Source organism: Acipenser ruthenus, chromosome 57 (assembly GCF_902713425.1).
Source record: "Acipenser ruthenus chromosome 57, fAciRut3.2 maternal haplotype, whole genome shotgun sequence".
In the NCBI taxonomy this organism is placed as follows: domain Eukaryota; kingdom Metazoa; phylum Chordata; class Actinopteri; order Acipenseriformes; family Acipenseridae; genus Acipenser; species Acipenser ruthenus.
The window spans coordinates 3,845,945-3,872,123 of record NC_081245.1 but is presented as its reverse complement, the minus strand read 5'-3'; the positions used below and the strand labels follow the sequence as shown (position 1 = coordinate 3,872,123).

At 38.5% G+C, this 26,179-nt stretch overlaps 2 protein-coding genes across 2 annotated transcripts; both read right to left on the bottom strand.

Annotated features, from left to right (window-relative positions):
- Positions 1–4,220: 4,220 nt before the first annotated feature.
- LOC131724848 (zinc finger protein 79-like) lies at positions 4,221–6,170 on the bottom strand. Its single transcript, XM_059017786.1, has 2 exons — positions 5,710–6,170; positions 4,221–5,511 (listed from the first exon to the last, which is right to left on the bottom strand). The coding sequence occupies exons 1-2, from the start codon at positions 6,068–6,070 to the stop codon at positions 4,538–4,540; spliced, it is 1,335 nt and encodes a 444-aa protein (XP_058873769.1). The 5' UTR covers positions 6,071–6,170; the 3' UTR covers positions 4,221–4,537.
- A 2,956-nt stretch (positions 6,171–9,126) lies between these two features.
- On the bottom strand, positions 9,127–25,766 carry LOC131724786 (zinc finger protein 585A-like). Its single transcript, XM_059017539.1, has 3 exons — positions 25,732–25,766; positions 21,170–22,525; positions 9,127–13,277 (listed from the first exon to the last, which is right to left on the bottom strand). The coding sequence occupies exons 1-3, from the start codon at positions 25,764–25,766 to the stop codon at positions 11,711–11,713; spliced, it is 2,958 nt and encodes a 985-aa protein (XP_058873522.1). The 3' UTR covers positions 9,127–11,710.
- Positions 25,767–26,179: the final 413 nt, after the last annotated feature.

Below are 26,179 nucleotides of genomic sequence, written 5' to 3'. Positions count from 1 at the left end.
AATGCTTCAATTTCAAATTCGATTTCCATTCCTATTAACTGATATTAGACAATTACATATTATAGAAGTTGACAGCATGAAATGTCCGTATGATTTACTGATAACACACGTCACTATAAATTGGTGATGTCATTTTTAGACAGGCAGCTTCTTTAAAGTCCTTCTTTTTTTGAGGGTTATGTGAGAAGGCATTTTAAAGTTCTGTTAAACCTGCTCCTAACGCCCCACTCCATCGGTCAGGACCTTGACGTGGTGACGGGGCTTTTTACCAAAGCTGACCTCCAGTATAGTGTTTTTCTTTTTCACTAATGCTTACGCATTAAGTCCTGGATCACACGTTACAATGGAAATATGCGATCTGATCATGTACTTGTTTTATTGTGAAGAATACAGAAAAAGAAGTTTGCTGCATTTTTCAACATGTGCCTTTTTTGTGAATGTCTTTCTGGTTTGGACAACTACACCTGATACACAACCCACTAAAATGATTGAGTGCAGATTTCTGCTTGCCCTGCATTGCTCTGTTAAGGGTTCCCCAGGACTAAGACTGGACAACTCGGATCTAGATTGACTTCTACTCGAGCATTTACACAAATCTGACATCCTGTATGCTTCATTAGTTAAGAGCCTGAATTATACACACTAAAGTCAGGGACAATATGTTGTGGTTAACAATCATATTGCTTCTAGTTCCAAATTTGTACTTTTGAGCGTTTGAAGTTATGGAAGAAACATTCTTACTTTATAGCATATCATATAATTTGGCTTCATACATATTTAACAAATGCATATACAGTATTACTGATAACAAATGAACAACCACCAATCTGCAGACCTGCTTTGAGAATGACAGGCTCCATTCCAGGACGATGCCAATGATCTGACAAACAGTGTAGGAAGTGGCAACACATACCATGAGGGTGTATTACTTCATTTTTTAATGACAAGTTATATGGTTAAACTAAGAGAAATGTGTTTGCAGATTTAGTGCAAGACCATGCATGAATAATGCTAAAGATTAAATCTTTTGACCTGTTCATTCCTTTAATTTTTGACATTCCCTAAATGTTTCTCACAATATACACGGAAGCTACTGTATAACCTATATTAATCATATTGGTGTAAATAACAATATTTGTTAATCACAAACCTATTGGCACATTTTCAATTAGTCTGTGTAAGTTAAGGTTAGTCTTAATTGAGTTAGTCACTATTAATCAATTAGAAACCACTACTTATCAATTTAGCAATATTATATAAAAAAAAAACATTAGTTGTAAAACACGCACAGAAACTGAAGCAAAATAGTTTGTGCACTCACCACATCATGTTAAATCAAAGGAGTTGGATCCAGATGTGAGAAAAGCACTTGTTACAGTAACTACTACAACAGCAGGGGAATCGATAAAGAGTGTTGAGGGGAAAAAAATTGTAATACACAAATCCACAATAATCAGGAAGTATTTGAAGACTAATTCAACTGAAAGCATGGAAAGGAATGGACGTCCCAGGAAAAGTACGACTATAGCATAAAGAACTGTTCGAGCAGCTCGCAAAAATCCACCATTAACAGCCAAGGATCTAAAGAAACATCTGGTATAGCAGTGTATGAAATAACTATACAAAGTCATCTAAACACAAAAGGCTTTTACGCGACCTTACCACATTTCACAACAATTAAAAAAATAAAAAGCGTCTTGAATGATCTTTAGTTAAGGGTGTCAATAATTTTGTCGGCAACTGTATGTGTAATCATGACAACTCCCTGATTGTGATAAGTATAGCAAGACTATAAACATCAACATGACTACCCACAAATGTGTAGAAATTATTACCAGACTATACTTCTAACTTATTGTTTGTTATAAACATTTTTTTATTTGAAAAGTTACAATTGTAATATAACGTTTGCCAGTTGTGATCATTTAAGCTGTTCAACTTTATTATTATTATTATTATTATTATTATTATTATTATTATTTATTAGCATATATATATATATATATATATATGTAATTAAACAAGACTTAATGTATTTTATATTTACTGTAAAAGCTATTTTCTAATCACGTGAACAGCAATCAAATAAAATACACAACCATTTATGATACAAAAAACATTGATACATATAAAAAAATAAATATAATACGAATAAAAGCCAATAAAAAAGCAAACGTAACTTTCAGTAAGTAAAATGCCGATGTTTTACCCTATCCTTTCCGCATCACGAAATCTGATCATCACGTGACTCGTACACTAATATGTCACATGACTCAGGGGGGGGGGAGACAAATTTGGCAGGGGGGTGAAATTTAACATTCAATAGTCTTTAAAACCCTGTTTTTAATAAACTTGTGCTTTGCCTGAAATCTCATTGCCCAGAAATGCAATAATGGACCTATTTCTCTGATGCATCTGGGATAACGGATCATGAAATGGTGCTTTGGAATCGAATTGCATTGTGGGTATAGCTCTCTGAACAGCTTATGATGTTCTGCAATTAGGTGCTTGAGATACAGTGTCATACCCTCAGTAATCACTGGTGAAAAAACAATATTGAAAATATTTAACAACATCAGAAGCAAGCTCCGATTTTTGTTTACAATGTCTCCAAATATTACGGGAATATTTTTAATTAAGCAGAATGTTTGAATATTATTATTTATTTCTTAGCAGACTCCCTTATCCAGGGCGACTTACAATTGTTACAAGATATCACGTTATTTTTACATACAATTCCCCATTTATACAGTTTGGTTTTTACTGGAGCAATCTAGGTAAAGTACCTTGCTCAAGGGTACAGCAGCAGTGTCCCCCCACCTGGGATTGAACCCACGACCCTCCGGTCAAGAGTCCAGAGCCCTAACCACTACTCCACACTGCTGCCCCATAGTATTGAGCTCTATCCCATTGCCAGACTGCTCTAGATTGAACCTTGGACGATTCTTTCTCTCCAAGAAACCATAATTCTAAGAGTGAATTCTATTAATGATGTCATGCTTGGAGATGACACTGTCAGAGAGAGAGCCAAAAAGCAACTTCATTTCATACTGGGGGATGCCTTTGAGGACATCGCGCATAATATCAAAAGCAAAATGATCAGAAATGAGAAAGAAACTGTAAGTCATTCAGCAAACAATATCGCTTCATTCCAAAGGAGGAGGGTCATGTAGGGTCTGCTAACAGATCATTGCAATGCTGTTCATGCAAAACTCTGTCACGTAATATGATGTTAGAATCATCGTCGCTGAATACTGACTGAGACGCATTCTTATCAATCAAGCAGAGTCGACAGAAAAAAACTGAACTGAAAGATTCCCTGAACCCCAGAAGTGTGTGCACCCCTAAGGTAACTCCTGTGACCTGAGCAACTGTACCATCAATTGGTTCTTCAGAAAAAGGAACTTTAATTCCAGTACTTTCAAGAATGTTTTAATCATCAACGTGAGGTTGTAGTATAGTATTAATCCATACTTTTTAATATCTTCTGTGTGCAACAGTGAAACAAGGTGAATATTCATTAGTGTTGAATTTACTTTGGTGAAAGATTTCTAAGAATAAAATATAAGCTTCCAATTTGATGTATCCCTTGCTTGGATCCTAATGGGTTTGCAGTTTCAAAGTCATCCTAGTAAAGTTGTATTTGGAATGCATTTCTATGCCGAGAGAAAAGTGGATGATTTCTATAGCAGCTGCCGTCACCAAAAATCTTTAGAAACCGCGTTTTGTTCACAGGGTTGTACAATAGGATTACAAATGTCTGGACTCCTAAATATAAACTTTAAAGATTCTAACAATGGAATATAAATACACTTGTCAGTTACAGGATCGTGATCATATGTGCCTGTATCCCGGTTTCTTCTGCTGTCAAATCTTACTCCTAGAGGGACCTCAACAGACTCCACTACACCTCATCTTTCACTTAATTGTTTATTCCATTTAGCTTCAGTATTAAAGTTTGTAAATGGATTTTCAAAGCTGTCGAAGCTTTTCTCCATCTTAGATCTGATGGCGTCATGAGAAGATACGAAGCTCATTACATCATCTTTTATATCTGAATGCAATTCATGCACAAGTTTTCAATGACATATTCTCAATGACAGATGTAAGTACCTCTGACCAGCAAAGTGACTTGAAAGATTTTTCTTTAGAATCACCGGGAACTTCAGAAAGCTGCTACTTGACGAAGGAACTCGCCCAAGAAATGTGTGCGTCTGTAATTGCAAAAGTGCAGGGTTGCGGTACTTCGTGTGGCAGGAGGTGTCAGCAGTAGCATTTGTTTTAATATATATACAGGTTAAGATGTGCGCGGTCATTTCTACACGTTTCCCTGAGCTTTCTCAACCCCCCCAGGATACATTCTGTGCCTCCCAGTTTCAGAAGCACTGCTGTAGGAAACAGGGCTACAATCATTTGCATACACAGCAGGCTTGGGATTTTTTGAGTTGAATTCATTTATTTTCACAGCTCCCTGCATTTGAGACCGACGAGAGAGACGCAGGGTCTGCTTTGGTATTCTGGTGTGATTGAGATGCTTTCATTGAGTAAACTGAATTGTTTTTGTGTCCTGACTGACAACATCTCTGTGAACTAGACTGTGTTTCTTTAGTTTATTTGACTCTACAAATCTCTTCCCACACTCACTACACTCAAAAGGTTTCTCTCCCGTGTGGGTTATGTGGTGTGTTCTGAGGTTGTCCCTCCGACTGAAACTCTTCCCACATACTAGACACTCATACGGTTTCTCTCCTGTGTGAATTCGCTGGTGAGTTTGCAGTCTACGTTTCTGTTTAAAACACTTCCCACAGTCAGAACACACAAATGGTTTCTCTCCCGTGTGAATTCGCTGGTGTAACTGAAATTTACATTTCTGATTAAAACTCCTCCCACAATATGCACAGTGAAATGGTATCTCTCCTGTGTTATTACGTTGGTGTAGTTTTAATCCAGTTGGAAATCTGAATGTCTTCCCACAATCAGCACAGTTAAACGGTTTCTCTCCTGTGTGAATTCGCTGGTGTGTTTGAAGGTTACATTTCTGATTAAAACTCCTCCCACAATCAGCACAGTTAAACGGTTTCTCTCCTGTGTGAATACGCTGGTGTAGTTTTAATCCAATTGCAAATCTGAATGTCTTCCCACAATCAGCACAGTGAAATGGTTTCTCCCCCGTGTGAATACGCTGGTGTATTTTCAGCTTTCCCCGGTCACTGAAATTGGTGCCACATACAGTACAGTGATACAAGATCTGCTCTGAAGGAATCTGCTGGGGAGTTTGTAGGGAAATGAAGTTGCCCTGGGTTGCAGAGCTGTCGGGATGTGGAGTCGCTGTATATCCCACAGGAAGTGGTCGGCTATCTTGTGCAGAAAGATTCTGAACCGAGTCAGTTCTCAGTTTCTTCACATATTCATCTTGGGGTGTCGACTCTCTGTGTTTCTGCTTACGCTGCAGTTTCCCATCAGAAGAGATTTTGCTCTGGGGTGCTGGAGTGGAGGTGTGTCTTCCTAGATCTGCTTTAGAAGCGTAGGAAACAGAAGCCAAGGTTACTGCACAGCATTGAATCACAGCCACTTTCCTGCAAGGCTTCACCTCACAGCTATCACTGTTAACAATTAGAACATTGAAAAGCAAGAAAGATGATAAACTCTTAATCCTTCGCAAAACAATTGCAATTCTTATATAAACTGTATTTTTGACATTCTACTCACATGCTGTGCTGCTCGTGGACGGCATCGCTCCTTCCTCCTTTCCATCTGCAGCTCTTTCCTGAGGGGGTTGATGTTTCCTCTGAATGGATCCCAGCACAGTGCCCTCTTCTCCAACACTAGAACCAGTGTCTTCAGAGACAGGCTGATTGGATTTCATGCAGATCTGTTCAGGAGGACAATCCTCACAGCGGCTAGATTCCATCTTAACTATATTCTCCTCCAGTGTAATGACTTTATTTTCTTTATAAACTTCCTCTGTTATGTGAACACACTCCAGCTCTACGGCCTCCTTTTTAATGTGGACAGGTTCAAGTTCAGGGATCTCTTTACTTTCTACAATTGTCAGGTCTGTAATCTCCATTATTCTTCCACACCACTCCTGATCACAGATTTCCTCTTGTGTGTAAACAGCTTCTATCACTGGCCCCTCCTCTGCTTCACTGAAAGCACGTCTCTCTCCAGAATCTGCGTGAAACAAAATTATACATGCTTTTAACTCTCACTGTACAAATAAATACAATCATGTAATTCTGTGGAGTTTATAACTGTATGAAATAACACATCATGGATATTCATGCCATAGAGAGTCGTGTTCAGATCCAGTTTCAAACGAGTCCCGTCAGTTACCTGGATATTACAAATCAGAATTTGGCCTGTGAATTGAAAATATGGTTAGGATAAAAAAAAAAAATGCTGATTGAGAGAAATTATTGATGACTAAAATTAACAGCCATATGTTAAATACAACACAACCCACACCCTGGCGTGTGTTATCTCTTACATGATATACACACACACACACACACTGAGCATCAAAAGAAACGTATCACTTATATTTGGATAAAATTCACTAGATGTGATTGAAAAACGACAAACCCTGCAGTGACTTTTTATTGTGCTGATTAACAATTGACATCATGAAGATGCTGCAGAATGATCTGTCGATCTCGGGCAGGTGTTGTGACTCTTTGTCTCCCAGAAGGTGGCGCTGTCATTGACAGAGTGTGTCTGGTTATACCGTCTTGCCAGGTTTGAAATCGCAGGCAGTGTGAGCACCCAAGATGGCGAGCCACAGCACGCTGCCCTAATCCAGCCTCCAACATGCCGATCGCACGAAGGCGCTACTCTCGACAGACGTGGCATATTGTTTTTTTTCTGTGATTTTCTTAATTACTTTTACTCAAGCTTGCAATTCAACACCTGAAATCGCTCCATATCCAGTGTCCAATCAACTGTCTCACTAATTAGGTGATTAAGCGCATCTGCTTCAGTCACAGTCACTCAAGCGTGTCGTGGTCATGGATGAATGATCGAGGGATTAAAAAGAAACGAAAAAACATGTTGTCAATGTCTATCATTTATATACCTTATTTTTTTCGAAAATAAGAACATAAGAAAGTTTCCAAACGAGAGGAGGCCATTCAGCCCATCTTGCTCGTTTGGTTGTTAGTAGCTTATTGATCCCAGAATCTCATCAAGCAGCTTCTTCAAGGATCCCAGGGTGTCAGCTTCAACAACATTACTGGGGAGTTGGTTCCAGACCCTCAGAATTCTCTGTTTATAAAAGTGCCTCCTATTTTCTGTTCTGAATACCCCTTTACCTAATCTCCAATTGTGACCCCTGGTCCTTGTTTCTTTTTTCAAGTTAAAAAAGTCCCCTGGGTCGACATTGTCTATACCTTTTAGGATTCTGCTTGAATCAGATCACCGTGTAGTCTTCTTTGTTCAAAACTGAATAGATTCAATTCTTTTAGCCTGTCTGCATACGACATGCCTTTTAAACCGGGGATAATTCTGGTTGCTCTTCTTTGCACTCTTTCTAGAGCAGCAATATCCTTTTTGTAACGAGGTGACCAGAACTGAACACAATATTCTAGGTGAGGTCTTACTAATGCATTGTAGAGTTTTAACATTACTTCCCGTGATTTAAATTGAATGTGTTATAATAGTGATAAATTTATTTTGTTGTTAATGAATTTATATATATATATATATATATATATATATATATATATATATATATATATATATATATATATATATATATATATATAAATATAAAAGCAAAAACAGTCTTTGTTTTTTTCCAAACCTCTTTGTAGATTTTTTCCTACAGAAGGAAACAAACACTAGGGACTGAAACGCTTCTAGCCGACTGCAGACATCCACATCTGAATTTCCTTCAGCCTCCTGCATTGTGAACACCTCTACCCAACTTTTTTTTTTTTCCAACAATCCAAATGAAAAAGTCTAAAGAACGTCAGCTTTCTTCTACGTGTTTAAATTCCGCTTACTTTTCATAATGATGTGGGCAACTCGATACAACTTTAACAAAACAACACACGTTTATTATTCAGGAGTTGGCTTTAGTTACAGCTTTGCTAGCACGCTTCTCTCTCAGTTATGTTCCGTCCTCTCTAAACACTTTACTTCTGGCGTTAGGACTCTCTGTTCCGTCCACAGATGCGCCCCAATACAGAACTAATCTCAAAACAATATCTATATTTGACACACTTATGTTCCCCCTTACCGCTGTCAAAAAAAAAAAAAAAATCTACAGAGCCACGTGAGCCAAAATGGACCTTTTCTGTAATGGATTAAAAAAAAAAACAAGTATCCTAATGTTAAAATTGGTATGTTAGTGTTGTATTGTTATTTCATTTGTAATATACACAGTACATGGCGCTGTAGATTTTGTGACTAGAATGGAGAGGGTCTGAGGACGATCGGGTATGCTGTACTCGAGAAAGCCTCCCCTTCATAAACAGCAAAATAACATGCAGTTTTTGTCAAATGTTTCATACAAACGGTGGCCCCAATTCTGCTGGGGGTCCCTACGATATAGCGTTATCTGCGTATAGATCAACCCGGCCCTGGGCAGCGGTGTATTTGATTGCATTTATTTTTTTATGACAATCAATCGTGTGAATCACTTGTTTTCTGATTATGTGTTTAATAATTCATATTCTGTTTAACGTCCTGGACCATGGCTACGTATTTATTTATTTATTTATTTAATTGTATCTTGCCAGTGTCACAAGCTGTTCCTAAAATATAACTTCAAAAATCAAGGCCGGATTAACCCATAATTAACTCTGACACTTTTGTAGTGAACATATGGCTCCCTCGATTTCCGTGTTAAATGAACACTTTGGAAAGCGTTAAGAAATTAACCCTGCTAGAGAGTAAAGTTTTCAACACAGTAGGAGTTTAAATGTCATCTCATTCAGTGTAAGTTTAACTATATTGTGGTGTAAGTGTAAGTGTCACACTGCTATTTAGTAATTTTAACTCACTCATAAATATTCAGCTTCATAGATTAAATACTATGCTACAGGAATACTTGTAAGACAAAGCAGTAATTAAACACACTTCGTACAAATTCTAAAAAGAGATCCAGACACATGACTCTATTAAATCAAAGCATTTATTTCACAAAATACACCTTTTGGACACTAAGTACAGTTTATAATTTTTGGATGTCAGTTACTTTTAGACAACAGTGTTCATCCACAAGAATAACTGCTGGTAAAGGAAAAAAAGTACACTTGAATATCATTTTACAAATCGAAATGTCCTCACTGCCATCCTGGGTTATTTTGTAATATTTCTGTAGCCCAATTAATAATTTACACAAATGCATTTAACTCCAGAACATGACATTGTGTTACTGCTTCACTTTAACTCGGGAGATTTTGACATCACAGCCAAAAGTTTGTCTCCACGGTGAGTGGTTTGGTTGCCTTTCGATCTCATATTTTGGACATTCTTTGTGAACACACATTTGGCTGCAATTTCTAAATCTCCTCAATTCAATGGAAGCAGTGACAAACCTGCACCTTCTGTGGAAGGAGTGATATTTACATCTTCCTTTATATCTCCATATTTATAGAAATTCCCATTGCATAACCAGCCCTCAAAGTGCCACGATACTTATTTCAATTCCAAAACTATACAACTTAAAATCAAAATACAATGTTGTGGTTGGCATGTACATTAAATAACTCACTGGAACCGCATGCAAATCAGGTTCTTCAAAGCCCTATGAAGTCTGAAGATCAAATGGAACGTTTTTCCGAGTTCCTCTCGCATGAAATGAATGAAGATGTTCTACAAAACAAACTGTTTCAAATTCAGATGCCACTAAAAGATATTGTTCAGCTTCTCGAACAATTCCAGTTATTTTACTAAATACAGGCATTTTGTCTTCTATTTTTATACAAATCAGACGGCCGGTCCGATATTCAGTTCCTGAGTATCTAATCCTAGAAGTAATATTAATGTCACAATCCAAACCAACTTGCAGTTTTTCCGCTATAATTTCACAGTCAGGAAAATCATTTAAAGCTTGTGTTTTAAGAGGTCCACATTCAATAGTCTTTATTGATAAAGACTCCCAGTGGCATGCTGTAGCTATTTGGTGTTTTTGGGCCAGTGATTTGGTAATAGTTTTGAAATTCTTGACACTGTTTTTAATAAACTTGTGCTTTGCCTCAAATCTCATTGCCCAGAAATGCAATAATGGATCTATTTCTCTGATGCATCTGGGATAATGAATCATGAAATGGTGCTTTGGAATCGAAATGCATTGTGGGTATAGCTCTCTGAAAAGCTTATGATGTTCTGCAATTATTATTATTTATTTCTTAGCAGACGCCCTTATCCAGGGTGACTTACAATTGTTACAAGATATCACATTATACATTATTTCACATTATACAGATATCACATTATTTTACATACAATTACCCATTTATATAGTTGGGTTTTTACTGGAGCAATCTAGGTAAAGTACCTTGCTCAAGGGTACAACAGCAGTGTCCCCCACTGGGGATTGAACCCACAACCCTCCGGTCAAGAGTCCAGAGCCCTAACCACTACTCCACACTGCTGCCCGCATAGCGTTGAGCTCTATCCCATTGCCAGACTGCTCTAGATTGATCCTTGGACGATTCATTCTCCCCAACAAACCATAATTCTAAGAGTGAATTCTATCAATGATGTCATGCTTGGAGATGACACTGTCAGAGAGAGAGCCAAAAAGCAACTTCATTTCATACTGGGGGACGCCTTCGAGGACATCGCGCATAATATCAAAAGCAAAATGATCAGAAATGAGAAAGAAACTGTAAGTCATTCAGCAAACAATATCGCTTCATTCCAAAGGAGGAGGGTCATGTAGGGTCTGCTAGCAGATCATTGCAATGCTGTTCATGCAAAACACTGTCACGTAATATGATGTTAGAATCATCATCGCTGAATACTGACTGAGACGCATTCTTATCAATCAAGCAGAGTCTACAGAAAAAAAACTGAACTGAAAGATTCCCTGAACCCCAGAAGTGTGTGCACCCCTAAGGTAACTCCTGTGAACTGAGCAACTGTACCATCAATTGGTTCTTCAGAAAAAGGAACTTTAATTCCAGTACTTTCAAGAATGTTTTAATCATCAATGTGAAGTTGTAGTATAGCATTAAATCCATACTTTTTAATATCTTCTGTGTGCAACAGTGAAACAAGGTGAATATTCATTAGTGCTGAATTTACCTTTGGTGAAAGATTTCTAAGAATAAAATATAAGCTTCCAATTTGATGTATCCCTTGCTTGGATCCTAATGGGTTTGCAGTTTCAAAGTCATCCTAGTAAAGTTGTATTTGAAATGCATTTCTATGCCGAGAGAAAAGTGGATGATTTCTATAGCAGCTGCCGTCACCAGAAATCTTTATAAACCGTGTTTTGTTCACAGGGTTGTACAATAGGATTACAAATGTCTGGACTCCAAAATATAAACTTTAAAAGATTCTAACAATGGAATATAAATACACTTGTCAGTTACAGGATCGTGATCATATGTGCCTGTATCCCGGTTTCTTCTGCTGTCAAATCTTACTCCTAGAGGGACCTCAACAGGCTACACTACACCTCGTTTTTCACTGAAATGTCTCTTCCATTTAGCTTCAGTATTAATGTTTGTAAATGGATTTTCAAAGCTGTCGGTTTCTATTCTGTGTGAGTTAGCTGGTGTTTTTCAAGGTCACATTTCTGATTAAAACGCCTCCCACAATCAGCACAGTGAAACAGATTCTCTCCCTTGTGAATTCGCTGGTGTGCTTCAAGTAAAGTTTTACGATTAAAACCTTTCCCACAATCAGCACAGTGAAACGGTTTATCTGTACTGTGAGTTAGCTGGTGTGATTGAAGGTTAGATTTGTGAGTAAAACGCCTCCTACAGTCAGGACACTCATACGGTTTCTCTCCTGTGTGAATTCGCTGGTGTGATTGAAGGTAATATTTCTGATTAAAACTCTTCCCACAATCAGCACATTGAAATGGTTTCTCTCCCTTGTGAATTCGCTGGTGTGTTTGAAGGTTATATTTCTGATTAAAACTCTTCCCACAATCAGCACAGTGAAACGGTTTCTCTCCCTTGTGAATTCGCTGGTGTGCTTCAAGTAAAGTTATACAATTAAAACCTTTCCCACAATCAGCACAGTGAAATGGTTTATCTGTACTGTGAGTTAGCTGGTGTGATTGAAGGTTAGATTTCTGAATAAAACGCCTCCCACAGTCAGGACACTCATACGGTTTCTCTCCTGTGTGAGTTCGCTGGTGTGTTTGAAGGTTACCTTTATTATTAAAATGCCTCCCACAGTCAGGACACTCATACGGTTTCTCTCCTGTGTGAGTTTGCTGGTGTTTTTGAAGGTGACATTTCTGATTAAAACTCTTCCCACAATCAGCACATTGAAACGGTTTCTCTCCCTTGTGAATTCGCTGGTGTGTTTGAAGGTTACATTTCTGATTAAAACTCTTCCCACAATCAGCACAGTGAAACGGTTTATCTGTACTGTGAGTTAGCTGGTGTGCTTGAACGTTACTTTTCTCAATAAAACTCTTCCCACAGTCAGGACACTCGTATGTTTTATCTCCTGTGTGAATACGTTGGTGTAGTTTTAATCCAGTTGTAAGTCTGAATGTCTTTCCACAATCAGCACAGTGAAATGGTTTATCTGTACTGTGAGTTAGCTGGTGTTTTTGAAGAGAAACTTTCTGATTAAAATGCCTCCCACAATCTGCACAGTGAAACGGTTTCCCTCCTGTGTGAATTCGCTGGTGTGTTTGGAGGTTACATTTCTGATTAAAACTCCTCCCACAGTCAGGACACTCGTATGGTTTCTCTCCTGTGTGAGTTTGCTGGTGTAGTTTTAATCCAGTTGCAAATCTGAATGTCTTCCCACACTCTATACAGTGATTGGGTTTGTCTCCTGTGTGAATACGCTGGTGTGGAGTCACTGTAAATCCCACAGGAAGTGGTCGGCTATCTTGTGCAGAAAGATTCTGAACAGAGTCAGTTCTCAGTTTCTTCACATATTCATCGTGGGGTGTCGACTCTCTGTGTTTCTGCTTACGCTGCAGTTTCCCATCAGAAGAGATTTTGCTCTGGGGTGCTGGAGTGGAGGTGCGTCTTCCTAGATCTGCTTTAGAAGCGCAGGAAACAGAAGCCAAGGTTACTGCACAGCATTGAATCACAGCCACTTTCCTGCAAGGCTTCACCTCACAGCCATCACTGTTAACAATTAGAACATTGAAAAGCAAGAAAGATGATAAACTCTTAATCCTTCGCAAAACAATTGCAATTCTTATATAAACTGTATTTTTGACATTCTACTCACATGCTGTGCTGCTCGTGGACGGCATCGCTCCTTCCTCCTTTCCATCTGCAGCTCTTTCCTGAGGGGGGTGATGTTTCCTCTGAATGGACCCCAGCACAGTGCCCGCTTCTCCAACACTAGAACCAGTGTCTTCAGAGACAGGCTGATTGGGTTTCATGCAGATCTGTTCAGGAGGACAATCCTCACAGCGGATAGATTCCATCTTAACTATATTCTCCTCCAGTGTATTGACTTTATTTTCTTTACTAACCTCCTCTGTGATGTGATCACACTCCAGCTCTACGGCCTCCTCTTTAATGTGGACAGGTTCAAGTTCAAGGATCTCTTTACTTTCTATAATTGTCAGGTCTGTAATCTCCATTATTCTTCCACACCACTCCTGATCACAGATTTCCTCTTTTGTGTAAACAGCTTTTATCACTGGCCCCTCCTCTGCTTCACTGAAAGCACGTCTCTCTCCAGAATCTGCGTGAAACAAAATTATACATGCTTTTAACTCTCACTGTACAAATAAATACAATCATGTAATTCTGTGGAGTTTATAACTGTATGAAATAACACATCATGGATATTATATATGCAACATTGTGAACGGAGCCTTCTTCAAGGAAACACAATCATTACAGTAGTGCTGTATTTAATTGTATTTTTTAATGACTGTAAGGCATACAAGAACCATAACATTATTAAACTCACCTTGAACTCTGATGAATAACCCCTGGTTCTCGTTCCTCTGAAAGTCTTGTTCATTGCAGTCGGGGTTCATGTTTCTGAGAGGTTGTTTAATGTCTGCATCTGCAGCGTTCATGCATTCCCGCACCGCTTTCAACTCGCTCTCTGATATTTCCAATCTCAGCTTCAGACTTTCATTCTCTTTCTCCTTTCCAGCCATTTCCATTTGGAATTCAGTGAATTTGCCGCCGACAACTTTTGTGATTTGGCACAAGACGGTGTCTACAGCCGCTTTCACTGCGTGCTCGATGGTAGAGGCGAGCTCGTCTTGAAAGAACGACACGGAGACGCTGACGTCCATCTTCACTGACTGTTAGCTTGAGACTGATATCCTTTCTGTATTCACGCTTTTATTATGAATAATACTGGGAGCCTCTCTTTGTTATTCAGTCAGCACTTGACTTATTTAGCGAGTTTCTCTGCTGCTGCAGCTCAACAACCCCACGCAGTCCCACACACACAATGTAAACAAACCCGCACACACTTCCGCTTCCTCCCTGCTCCCATGGAGACGAGCGCGTCGTGACGTCACGTTAGCGGATTGGCGCCTCCTGCTGGAAACACCCGGATGGAAGCTGACGGTCTCGTGCCAAATTTGACCCCCCCCCTGAGTCATGTGACATGTCAGCGTTCTGTTGCTATGCGCGTCACTGCTTTTGCTCCACAGATCTTGACACTGACAGTTGGAGTTCGTTGGCGCCGTCGTACAATTGTAATCAAATAATTTCTCTTTTTACAGGACACATTTGTAATACTGTGTTTTTTCCCCCTCAGAAAACTACATTTATCAATCGATATGGATCACTTGAGAGCGGTATATCGCTACCTCAGCACAGGTGAGTATCCTGAACAAGCCACCAAAGAGGAGAAGAGGGGTATCAGAAAGAAAGCCAGTACATTCGTTTTGAAAGGTAAAAAAAAATAGAGAAATATTGAAAATTAATATTAATACATTATAAGTTATTGAAGCCGCCCTGTATTTTTGAAGATGTACATCTAAATAAATGATAAACGTGTGTGTGTGTGTAATTATATATATATTTTTAATTTTCATTTTTAATTGGTATGGTAGTCTTAGTTTCTGAACTACTGAATTACTGCCTGACTTGAGTATTTCCAGGGCAGAGATATCAAAAGTAAATTGGATGTCAGTTCTAACACCCACCTTGTTTAATGTAGTTATATTGAACCAGCTGGGGAGGGGCTGATTCACTGTATTGAAGTGATATTGTGCCAAATAAGGTGGGTGTAACATGATATAAAAGTACAGTAGATGTAATTCTGAACTGATAAACAACTTCACATTTTACGTGTACATGTTTCAGACATTAATGCTTCAATTTCAAATTCGATTTCCATTCCTATTAACTGATATTAGACAATTACATATTATAGAAGTTGAGAGCATGAAATGTCCGTATGATTTACTGATAACACACGTCACTATAAATTGGTGATGTAATTTTTAGACAGGCAGCTTCTTTAAAGTCCTTCTTTTTTTGAGGGTTATGTGAGAAGGCATTTTAAAGTTCTGTTAAACCTGCTCCTAACGCCCCACTCCATCGGTCAAGACCTTGACGTGGTGACGGGGCTTTTTACCAAAGCTGACCTGCAGTATAGTGTTTTTCTTTTTCACTAATGCTTACGCATTAAGTCCTGGATCGCACGTTACAATGGAAATATGCGATCTGATCATGTACTTGTTTTATTGTGAAGAATACAGAAAAAAAAGTTTGCTACATTTTTCAACATGTGCCTTTTTTGTGAATGTCTTTCTGGTTTGGACAACTACACCTGATACACAACCCACTAAAATGATTGAGTGCAGATTTCTGCTTGCCCTGCAGTGCTCTGTTAAGGGTTCCCCAGGACTAAGACTTCTACTCTAGGATTTACACAAATCTGACATTCTGTATGCTTCATTAGTTAAGAGCCTGAATTATACACACTAAAGTCAGGGACAATATGTTGTGGTTAACAATCATATTGCTTCTAGTTCCAAATTTGTACTTTTGAGTGTTTGAAGTTATGGAAGAAACATTCTTACTTTATAGCATATGATATAATTTGGCTTCATACATATTTAACAAATGCATATACAGTATTACTGATAACAAATGAACAACCACCAATCTGCAGACCTGCTTTGAGAATGACAGGCTCCATTCCAGGACGATGCCAATGATCTGACAAACACTGTAGGAAGTGGCAACACATACCATGAGGGTGTATTACTTCATTTTTTAATGACAAGTTATATGGTTAAACTAAGAGAAATGTGTTTGCAGATTTAGTGCAAGACCATGCATGAATAATGCTAAAGATTAAATCTTTTGACCTGTTCATTCCTTTAATTTTTGACATTCCCTAAATATTTCTCACAATATACACTGAAGCTACTGTATAACCTATATTAATCATATTGGTGTAAATAACAATATTTGTTGATCACAAACTTATTGACACATTTTCAATTAAAGTCTGTGTAAATTAAGGTTAGTCTTAATTGAGTTAGTCACTATTAATCATTTAGAAACCACTACTTATCAATTTAGCAATATTATATATATAAAAAAAACATTAGTTGTAAAACACGGACAGAAACTGAAGCAAAATAGTTTGTGCACTCAGCACAGCATGGTAAAAACAAAGGAGTTGGATCCAGATGCGAGAAAAGCACTTGTTACAGTAACTACTACAGCAGCAGGGGAATCGATAAAGAGTGTTGAGGGGAAAGAAATTGTAATACAAAAATCCACAATAATCAAGAAGTATTTGAAGTCTAATTCAACTGAAAGCATGGAAAGAAATGGACGTCCCAGGAAAAGTACGACTATAGCATAAAGAACTGTTCGAGCAGCTCGCAAAAATCCACCATTAACAGCCAAGGATCTAAAGAAACATCTGGTATAGCAGTGTATGAAATAACTATACAAAGTCATCTAAACACAAAAGGCTTTTACGCGACCTTACCACATTTCACAACAATTAAAAAAATAAAAAGCGTCTTGAATGATCTTTAGTTAAGGGTGTCAATAATTTTGTCGGCAACTGTATGTGTAATCATGACAACTCCCTGATTGTGATCCATAAGTACAGCAAGACTATAAACATCAACATGACTACCCACAAATGTGTAGAAATTATTACAAGAATCTACTTCTAACTTATTGTTTGTTATAAACATTTTTTTATTTGAAAAGTTACAATTGTAATATAACGTTTGCCAGTTGTGATCATTTAAGCTGTTCAACTTTATTATTATTATTATTATTATTATTATTATTATTATTATTATTATTATTTACTTATTAGCATATATATATATGTAATTAAACAAGACTTAATGTATTTTATATTTACTGTAAAAGCTCTTATGTAATCACGCGAAGAGTAATCAAATAAAATACACAACCATTTATGATACAAAAAACATTGATACATATAAAAAAATAAATATAATACGAATAAAAGCCAATAAAAAAGCAAACGTAACTTTCAGTAAGTAAAATGCCGATGTTTTACCCTATCCTTTCCGCATCACGAAATCTGATCGTCACGTGACTCGTATGCTAATATGTCACATGACTCAGGGGGGGACAAATTTGGCAGGGGGGCGAAATTTGCCATGACAACGGCAATGGATTCCTTGACCAGGGTGACCAGACGCCCCGGTAAAGCCGGGCTTGGCAGTTTTCAGACTTCATGTTTTTGTCCCGGTCAGAAACAGTAACATTATCTTCCCGGTTTTGTTATTTTGTACTGATATTGCTTATAAATACACAACTGTAGCAATGTGCTGAGCAAGTTCACAGCAGAGTGATTTTATTATACAATCAATCATGTGAATCACTTGTTTTCTGATTATGTGTTTAATAATTGATATTCTGTTTAACGTCCTGGACCATGGCTATGTATTTATGTACTTATTTATTTAATTGTATCTTGCCAGTGCCACAAGCTGTTCCTAAAATATACCTTCAATCAAGGCTGGATTAACCCATAATTAACTCTGACACTTTTGTAGTGAACATATGGCTCCCTCGATTTCCGTGTTAAATTAACACATTGGAAAGTGTTAAGAAATTAACCCTGCTAGAGAGTAAAGTTTTCAACACTGTAGGAGTTTAAATGTCATCTCGTTCAGTGCAAGTTTAACTATATTGTGGTGTAAGTGTAAATGTCACACTGCTATTTAGTAATTTTAACTCACTCATAAATATTCAGCTTCATAGATTAAATATTATGCTACAGGAATACTTGTAAGACAAAGCAGTAATTAAATAAACTTCATACAAACTCTAAAAAGGGATCCAGACACATGACTCTATTAAATCAAAGCATTTATTTCACAAAATACACCTTTTGGACACCAAGTACAGTTTATAATTTTTGGATGTCAGTTACTTTTAGACAACAGTGTTCATCCACAAGAATAACTGCTGGTAAAGGAAAAAAACTACACTTGAATACCATTTTATGAATCAAAATGTCCTCACTGCCATCCTGGGTTATTTTGTAATATTTCTGTAGCCCAATTAATAATTTACACAAATGCATTTAACTCCAGAACATGACATTTTGTTACTGTTTCACTTTAACTCGGGAGATTTTGACATCACAGCCAAAAAATTGTGTCCACGGTGAGTGGTTTGGTTGCCTTTGGATCTCATATTTTGGACGTTCTTTGTGAACACACTTTTGGCTGCGATTTCTAAATCTCCCCAATTCAATGGAAGCAGTGACAAACCTGCACCTTCTGTGGAAGGAGTGATATTTACATCTTCCTTTATATTTTCATATTTATAGAAATTCCCATTGCATAACCAGCCCTCAAAGTGGCACGATACTTATTTCAATTCCCAAACTATAGAACTTAAAATCAAAATAAAATGTTGTGGTTGGCATATACATTAAATAACTCACTGGAACCGCATGCAAATCAGGTTCTTCAAAGCAATATGAAGTCTGAAGATCAAATGGAACCTTTTTCCAAATTCCTCTCGCATGAAATGAATGAAGATGTTCTACAAAACAAACTGTTTCAAATTCAGATGCCACTAAAAGATATTGTTCAGCTTCTCGAACAATTCCAGTTATTTTACTAAATACCGGAATTTCGTCTTCTATTTTTATACAAATCAGACGGCCAATCCGAAATTCAGTTCCTGAGTATCTAATCCTAGAAGTAATATTAATGTCAGAATCCAAACCAACTTGCAGTTTTTCTGCTATAATTTCACAGTCAGGAAAATCATTTAAAGCTCGTGTTTTAAGAGGTCCACATTCAATAGTCTTTATTGATAAAGACTCCCAGTGGCATGCTGTAGCTATTTGGTGTTTTTGGGCCAGTGATTTGGTAATAGTTTTGAAATTCTTAACCCTGTTTTTAATAAACTTGTGCTTTGCCTCAAATCTCATTGCCCAGAAATGCAATAATGGATTTATTTCTCTGATGCATCTGGGATAATGGATCATGAAATGGTGCTTTGGAATCGAATTGCATTGTGGGTATAGCTCTCTGAAAAGCTTATGATGTTCTGCAATTAGGTGTTTGAGATACACTGTCATACCCTCAGTAATCACTGGTGAAAAAACAATATTGAAAATATTTAACAACATCAGAAGCAAGCTCCGATTTTTGTTTCCCTCATTTACAATGTCTCCAAATATTAGAGGAATATTTTTAATTAAGCAGAATGTTTGAATATTATTATTTATTTCTTAGCAGACGCCCTTAACCAAGGTGACTTACAATTGTTACAAGATAACACAGTATTTTTAACATACAATTCCCCATTCATACAGTTGGGTTTTTACTGGAGCAATTTAGGTAAAGTACGTTGCTCAAGGGTACAGCAGCAGTGTCCCCCCACCTGGGATTGAACCCACGACCCTCCGGTCAAGAGTCCAGAGCCCTAACCACTACTCCACACTGCTGCCCACATAGCATTGAGCTCTATCCCATTACCAGACTGCTCTAGATTGAAACTTGGACGATTCTTTCTCTCCAACAAACCATAATTCTAAGAGTGAATTCTATTAATGATGTCATGCTTGGAGATGACACTGTCAGAGAGAGAGCCAAAAAGCAACTTCATTTCATACTGGGGGACGCCTTCGAGGACATCGCGCATAATATCAAAAGCAAAATGATCAGAAATGAGAAAGAAACTGTAAGTCATTCAGCAAACAATATCGCTTCATTCCAAAGGAGGAGGGTCATGTAGGGTCTGCTAGCAGATCATTGCAATGCTGTTCATGCAAAACTCTGTCACGTAATATGATGTTAGAATCATCGTCGCTGAATACTGACTGAGACGCATTCTTATCAATCAAGCAGAGTCGACAGAAAAAAACTGAACTGAAAGATTCCCTGAACCCCAGAAGTGTGTGCACCCCCAAGGTATCTCCTGTGACCTGAGCAACTGTACCATCAATTGGTTCTTCAGAAAAATGAACTTTAATTCCAGTACTTTCAAGAATGTTTTAATCATCAACGTGAGGTTGTGGTATAGCATTAAATCCATACTTTTTAATATCTTGTGTGTGGAACAGTGAAACAAGGTGAATATTCATTAGCGCTGAATCTACCTTTGGTGAAAGATTTCTAAGAATAAAATATAAGCTTCCAATTTGATGTATCCCTTGCTTGGATCCTAATGGGTTTGCAGTTTCAAAGTCATCCTAGTAAAGTTGTATTTGAAATGCATTTCTATGCCGAGAGAAAAGTGGATGATTTCTATAGCAGCTGCCGTCACCAAAAATCTTTATAAACCGCGTTTTGTTCACAGGGTTGTACAATAGGATTACAAATGTCTGGACTCCTAAATATAAACTTTAAAGTTTCTAACAATGGAATATAAATACACTTGTCAGTTACAGGATTGTGATCATATGTGCCTGCATCCCGGTTTCTTCTGCTGTCAAATCTTACTCCTAGAGGGACCTCAACAGGCTCCACTACACCTCGTTTTTCACTGAAATGTCTTTTCCATTTAGCTTCAGTATTTATGTTTGTAAATGGATTTTCAAAGCTGTCGGTTTCTATCCTGTGTGAGTTAGCTGGTGTTGTTGAAGGTCACATTTCTGATTAAAACCTTTCCCACAATCAGCACAGTGAAACGGTTTATCTGTACTGTGGGTTAGCTGGTGTGATTGAAGGTTAGATTTCTGATGAAAACGGCTCCCACAGTCAGGACACTCATACGGTTTCTCTCCCGTGTGAATTCGCTGGTGTGTTTGAAGGTTACATTTGTGATTAAAACGCCTCCCACAGTCAGGACACTCATACGGTTTCTCTCCTGTGTGAATTCGCTGGTGTGTTTGAAGGTTATATTTCTGATTAAAAGTCTTCCCACAATCAGCACATTGAAACGGTTTCTCTCCTGCGTGAATTCGCTGGTGTTGTTGAAGGTCACATTTCTGATTAAAACTCTTCCCACAATCAACACATTGAAACGGTTTCTCTCCCTTGTGAATTCGCTGGTGTGCTTCAAGTAAAGTTTTATGATTAAAACCTTTCCCACAATCAGCACAGTTAAATGGTTTATCTGTACTGTGAGTTCGCTGGTGTCTTTGAAGATCACCTTTCTGATTAAAACTCCTCCCACAATCTGCACAGTGAAACGGTTTCTCTCCCTTGTGAATTCGTTGGTGTGTTTGAAGGTTACCTTTGTGATTAAAACGCCTTCCACAGTCAGAACACTGATACGGTTTCTCTCCTGTGTGAATTCGCTGGTGTTTTTGAAGAGCACCTTTCTGATTAAAACTCTTCCCACAATCAGCACAGTGAAACGGTTTATCTGTACTGTGGGTTAGCTGGTGTTTTTGAAGATAACCTTTCTGATTAAAACGCCTCCCACAATCAGCACAGTGAAATGGTTTCTCTCCCTTGTGAATTCGCTGGTGTGTTTGAAGGTTACCTTTGTGATTAAAACGCCTCCCACAGTCAGAACACTGAAACAGTTTCTCCCCCGTGTGAATACGCTGGTGTCTTTTCAGCTTTCCCCGGTCACTGAAATTGGTGCCACATTCAAGACAGTGATACAAGATCTGCTCTGAAGGAATCTGCTGGGGAGTTTGTAGGGAAATGAAGTTGCCCTGGGTTGCAGAACTGTCAGGATGTGGAGTCGCTGTATATCCCACAGGAAGTGGTCGGCTATCTTGTGCAGAAAGATTCTGAGCCGAGCGAGTTCTCAGTTTCTTCACATATTCATCTTGGGGTGTCGACTCTCTGTGTTTCTGCTTACGCTGCAGTTTCCCATCAGAAGAGATTTTGCTCTGGGGTGCTGGAGTGGAGGTGCGTCTTCCTAGATCTGCTTTAGAAGCGCAGGAAACAGAAGCCAAGGTTACTGCACAGCATTGAATCACAGCCACTTTCCTGCAAGGCTTCACCTCACAGCCATCACTGTTAACAATTAGAATATTGAAAAGCAAGACAAATTATAAAACTCTTAATCCTTCACAAAACAATTGCAATTCTTATATAAACTGTATTTTTGACATTCTACTCACATGCTGTGCTGCTCGTGGACGGCATCGCTCCTTCCTCCTTTCCATCTGCAGCTCTTTCCTGAGGGGGGTGATGTTTCCTCTGAATGGACCCCAGCACAGTGCCCTCTTCTCCAACACTAGAACCAGTGTCTTCAGAGACAGGCTGATTGGGTTTCATGCAGATCTGTTCAGGAGGACAATCCTCACAGCGGCTGGATTCCAGCTTAACTATATTCTCCTCCAGTGTATCAACTTTATTTTCTTTACTAACTTCCTCTGTGATGTGATCACACTCCAGCTCTACAGCCTCCTCTTTAATGTGGACAGGTTCAAGTTCAGGGATCTCTTTACTTTCTACAATTGTCAGGTCTGTAATCTCCATTATTCTTCCACACCACTCCTGATCACAGATTTCCTCTTGTGTGTAAACAGCTTCTATCACTGGCCCCTCCTCTGCTTCACTGAAAGCACGTCTCTCTCCAGAATCTGCATGAAACAAAATTATACATTTATTTGTACAAATAAATACAATCATGTAATTCTGTGGAGGTTATAACTGTATGAAATAACACATCATGGATATTCATCCCATAGAGAGACAGTTACCTGGATACTGCACATCAGAATTTGGCCTGCGAGTAATCATTTGGTTATTTATTTAGCAGACGCCTTTATCCAAGGCGACTTACAGAGACTAGGGTGTGTGAACTATGCATCAGCTGCAGAGTCACTTACAACTACGTCTCACCGAAAGACGGAGCACAAGGAGGTTAAGTGACTTGCTCAGGGTCACACAATGAGTCAGTGGCTGAGGAGGGATTTTAACCGGGGACCTCCTGGTTACAAGCCCTTTTCTTTAACTACTGGACCACACAGCCTCCGTGTTGAAAGTTGAAAATGTGTAAAATATGGTTTCTTTTTAATTATATATCCATTCCACCCACCCCCAAAATAATTGAAACATGATTACTTGTTTGTGGGATTCTAAACAGCTACTGTATCATAAATGAAGCACGTAGCGTTTTAACCACGATGCTACCATGCGTGCTGACGTAAAAGCGTTCTCACGGTGTAAATATTATGGGATGAACGGCGCCTTCTTAAGTATTAACGTTTTGACGCTCCTATTACGTACAGTACGGTAACCGTGTATTTAATTATAAATATTTTTTTAAATGACCGGAAGGCATACAAGAACCATAACATTATTAATCTCACCTTCAACTCTGATGAATAATCCCTGGTTCTCGTTCCTCTGAAAGTCTTGTTCATTGCAGTCGGGGTTCATGTTTCTGAGAGGTTGTTTAATGTCTGCATCTGCAGCGTTCATGCATTCCCGCACTGCTTTCAACTCGCTCTCTGATATTTCCAATCTCAGCTTCAGACTTTCATTCTCTTTCTCCTTTCCAGCCATTTCCATTCGGAATTCAGTGAATTTGCCGCCGACAACTTTTGTGATTTGGCACAAGACGGTGTCTACAGCCGCTTTCACTGCGTGCTCGATGGTAGAGGCGAGCTCGTCTTGAAAGAACGACACGGAGACGCTGACGTCCATCTTCACTGACTGTTAGCTTGAGACTGATATCCTTCCTGTATTCACGCTTTTATTATGAATAATATTGGGAGCCTCTCTTTGTTATTCAGTCAGCACTTGACTTATTTAGCAAGTTTCTCTGCTGCTGCAGCTCAACAACCCCACGCAGTCCCACACACACAATGTAAACAAACCCGCACACACTTCCGCTTCCTCCCTGCTCCCATGGAGACGAGCGCGTCGTGACGTCACGTTAGCGGATTGGCGCCTCCTGCTGGAAGCACCCGGATGGAAGCTGACGGCAATGGATTCCTTGACCAGGGTGACCAGACGCCCCGGTAAAGCCGGGCTTGCCAGTTTTCAGACTTCATGTTTTTGTCCTGGTCAGAAACAGTGACATTATCTTCCCGGTTTTGTTATTTTGTACTCACATTGCTTATAAGTACACAACTGTAGCGATGTGCTGAGCAAGTTCACCGCAGAGTGATTTTATTACACAATCAGTCGTGTGAATCACTTGTTTTCTGATTATGTGTTTAATGATTGATATTTTGTTTAACGTCCTGGACCATGGCTATGTATTTATTTATTTATTTAATTGTATCTTGCCAGTGCCACAAGCTGTTCCTAAAATATACCTTCAATCAAGGCCGGATTAACCCATAATTAACTCTGACACTTTTGTAGTGAACATATGGCTCCCTCGATTTCCGTGTTAAATGAACACTTTGGAAAGTGTTAAGAAATTCACCCTGCTAGAGAGTAAAGTTTTCAACACTGTAGGAGTTTAAATGTCATCTCATTCAGTGTAAGTTTAACTATATTGTGGTGTAAGTGTAAATGTCACACTGCTATTTAGTAATTTTAACTCACTCATAAATATTCAGCTTCATAGATTAAATACTATGCTACAGGAATACTTGTAAGACAAAGCAGTAATTAAACACACTTCGTACAAATTCTAAAAAGTGATCCAGACACATGACTCTATTAAATCAAAGCATTTATTTCACAAAATACACCTTTTGGACACTAAGTAGAGTTTATAATTTTTGGATGTCAGTTACTTTTAGACAACAGTGTTCATCCACAAGAATAACTGCTGGTAAAGGAAAAAAAGTACACTTGAATATCATTTTACAAACCAAAATGTCCTCACTGCCATCCTGGGTTATTTTGTACTATTTCTGTAGCCCAACTTGTAATTCACACAAATGCATTTAACTCCAGAACATGACATTGTGTTACTGCTTCACTTTAACTCAGGTGATTTTGACATCACAGCCAAAAGTTTGTGTCCACGGTGAGTGGTTTGGTTGCCTTTGGATCTCATATTTTGGATGTTCTTTGTGAACACACTTTTAGCTGTGATTTCTAAATCTCCTCAATTCAATGGAAGCAGTGACAAACCTGCACCTTCTGTGGAAGGAGTGATATTTACATCTTCCTTTATATCTCCATATTTATAGAAATTCCCATTGCATAACCAGCCCTCAAAGTGCCACGATACTTATTTCAATTCCAAAACTATAAAACTTAAAATCAAAATACAATGTTGTGGTTGGCATGTACATTAAATAACTCACTGGAACCGCATGCAAATCAGGTTCTTCAAAGCCATATGAAGTCTGAAGATCAAATGGAACGTTTTTCCGAGTTCCTCCTGCATGAAATGAATGAAGATGTTCTACAAAACAAACTGTTTCAAATTCAGATGCCACTAAAAGATATTGTTCAGCTTCTCAAACAATTCCAGTTATTTTACTAAATACAGGCATTTTGTCTTCTATTTTTATACAAATCAGACGGCCGGTCCGATATTCAGTTCCTGAGTATCTAATCCTAGAAGTAATATTAATGTCACAATCCAAACCACCTTGCAGTTTTTCCGCTATAATTTCACCCTACTTAGCTCAATCCAGACGGTTGTCATGCTGATGCGCTGGGGAGGCCGCACTTTGGTTGATCCCCGGAGCCAGCATCGCAGCCGTTGTGTGTGCTGATGCGCCAGGGAGGCAAAATAAGCTGATCCCT

What these genes read in the sequence shown, in the direction of transcription:
- LOC131724848 (XM_059017786.1), bottom strand. Translation starts at nt 6,070, where the DNA reads ATGGAGATTACAGACCTGACAATTGTAGAAAGTAAAGAGATCCCTGAA. An exon ending in GTCCACGAGCAGCACAGCAT is followed by an intron (nt 5,512 to 5,709) that starts GTGAGTAGAATG and finishes CTTCTAAAGCAG; the next exon opens with ATCTAGGAAGACACACCTCC.
- LOC131724786 (XM_059017539.1), bottom strand. Translation starts at nt 25,766, where the DNA reads ATGGCTTTGAAGAACCTGATTTGCATGCGGTTCCA. An exon ending in CTGATTTGCATGCGGTTCCA is followed by an intron (nt 22,526 to 25,731) that starts GTGAGTTATTTA and finishes AATTGTTAACAG; the next exon opens with TGATGGCTGTGAGGTGAAGC. An exon ending in CAACACCAGCTAACTCACAC is followed by an intron (nt 13,278 to 21,169) that starts AGGATAGAAACC and finishes AATTGTTAACAG; the next exon opens with TGATGGCTGTGAGGTGAAGC.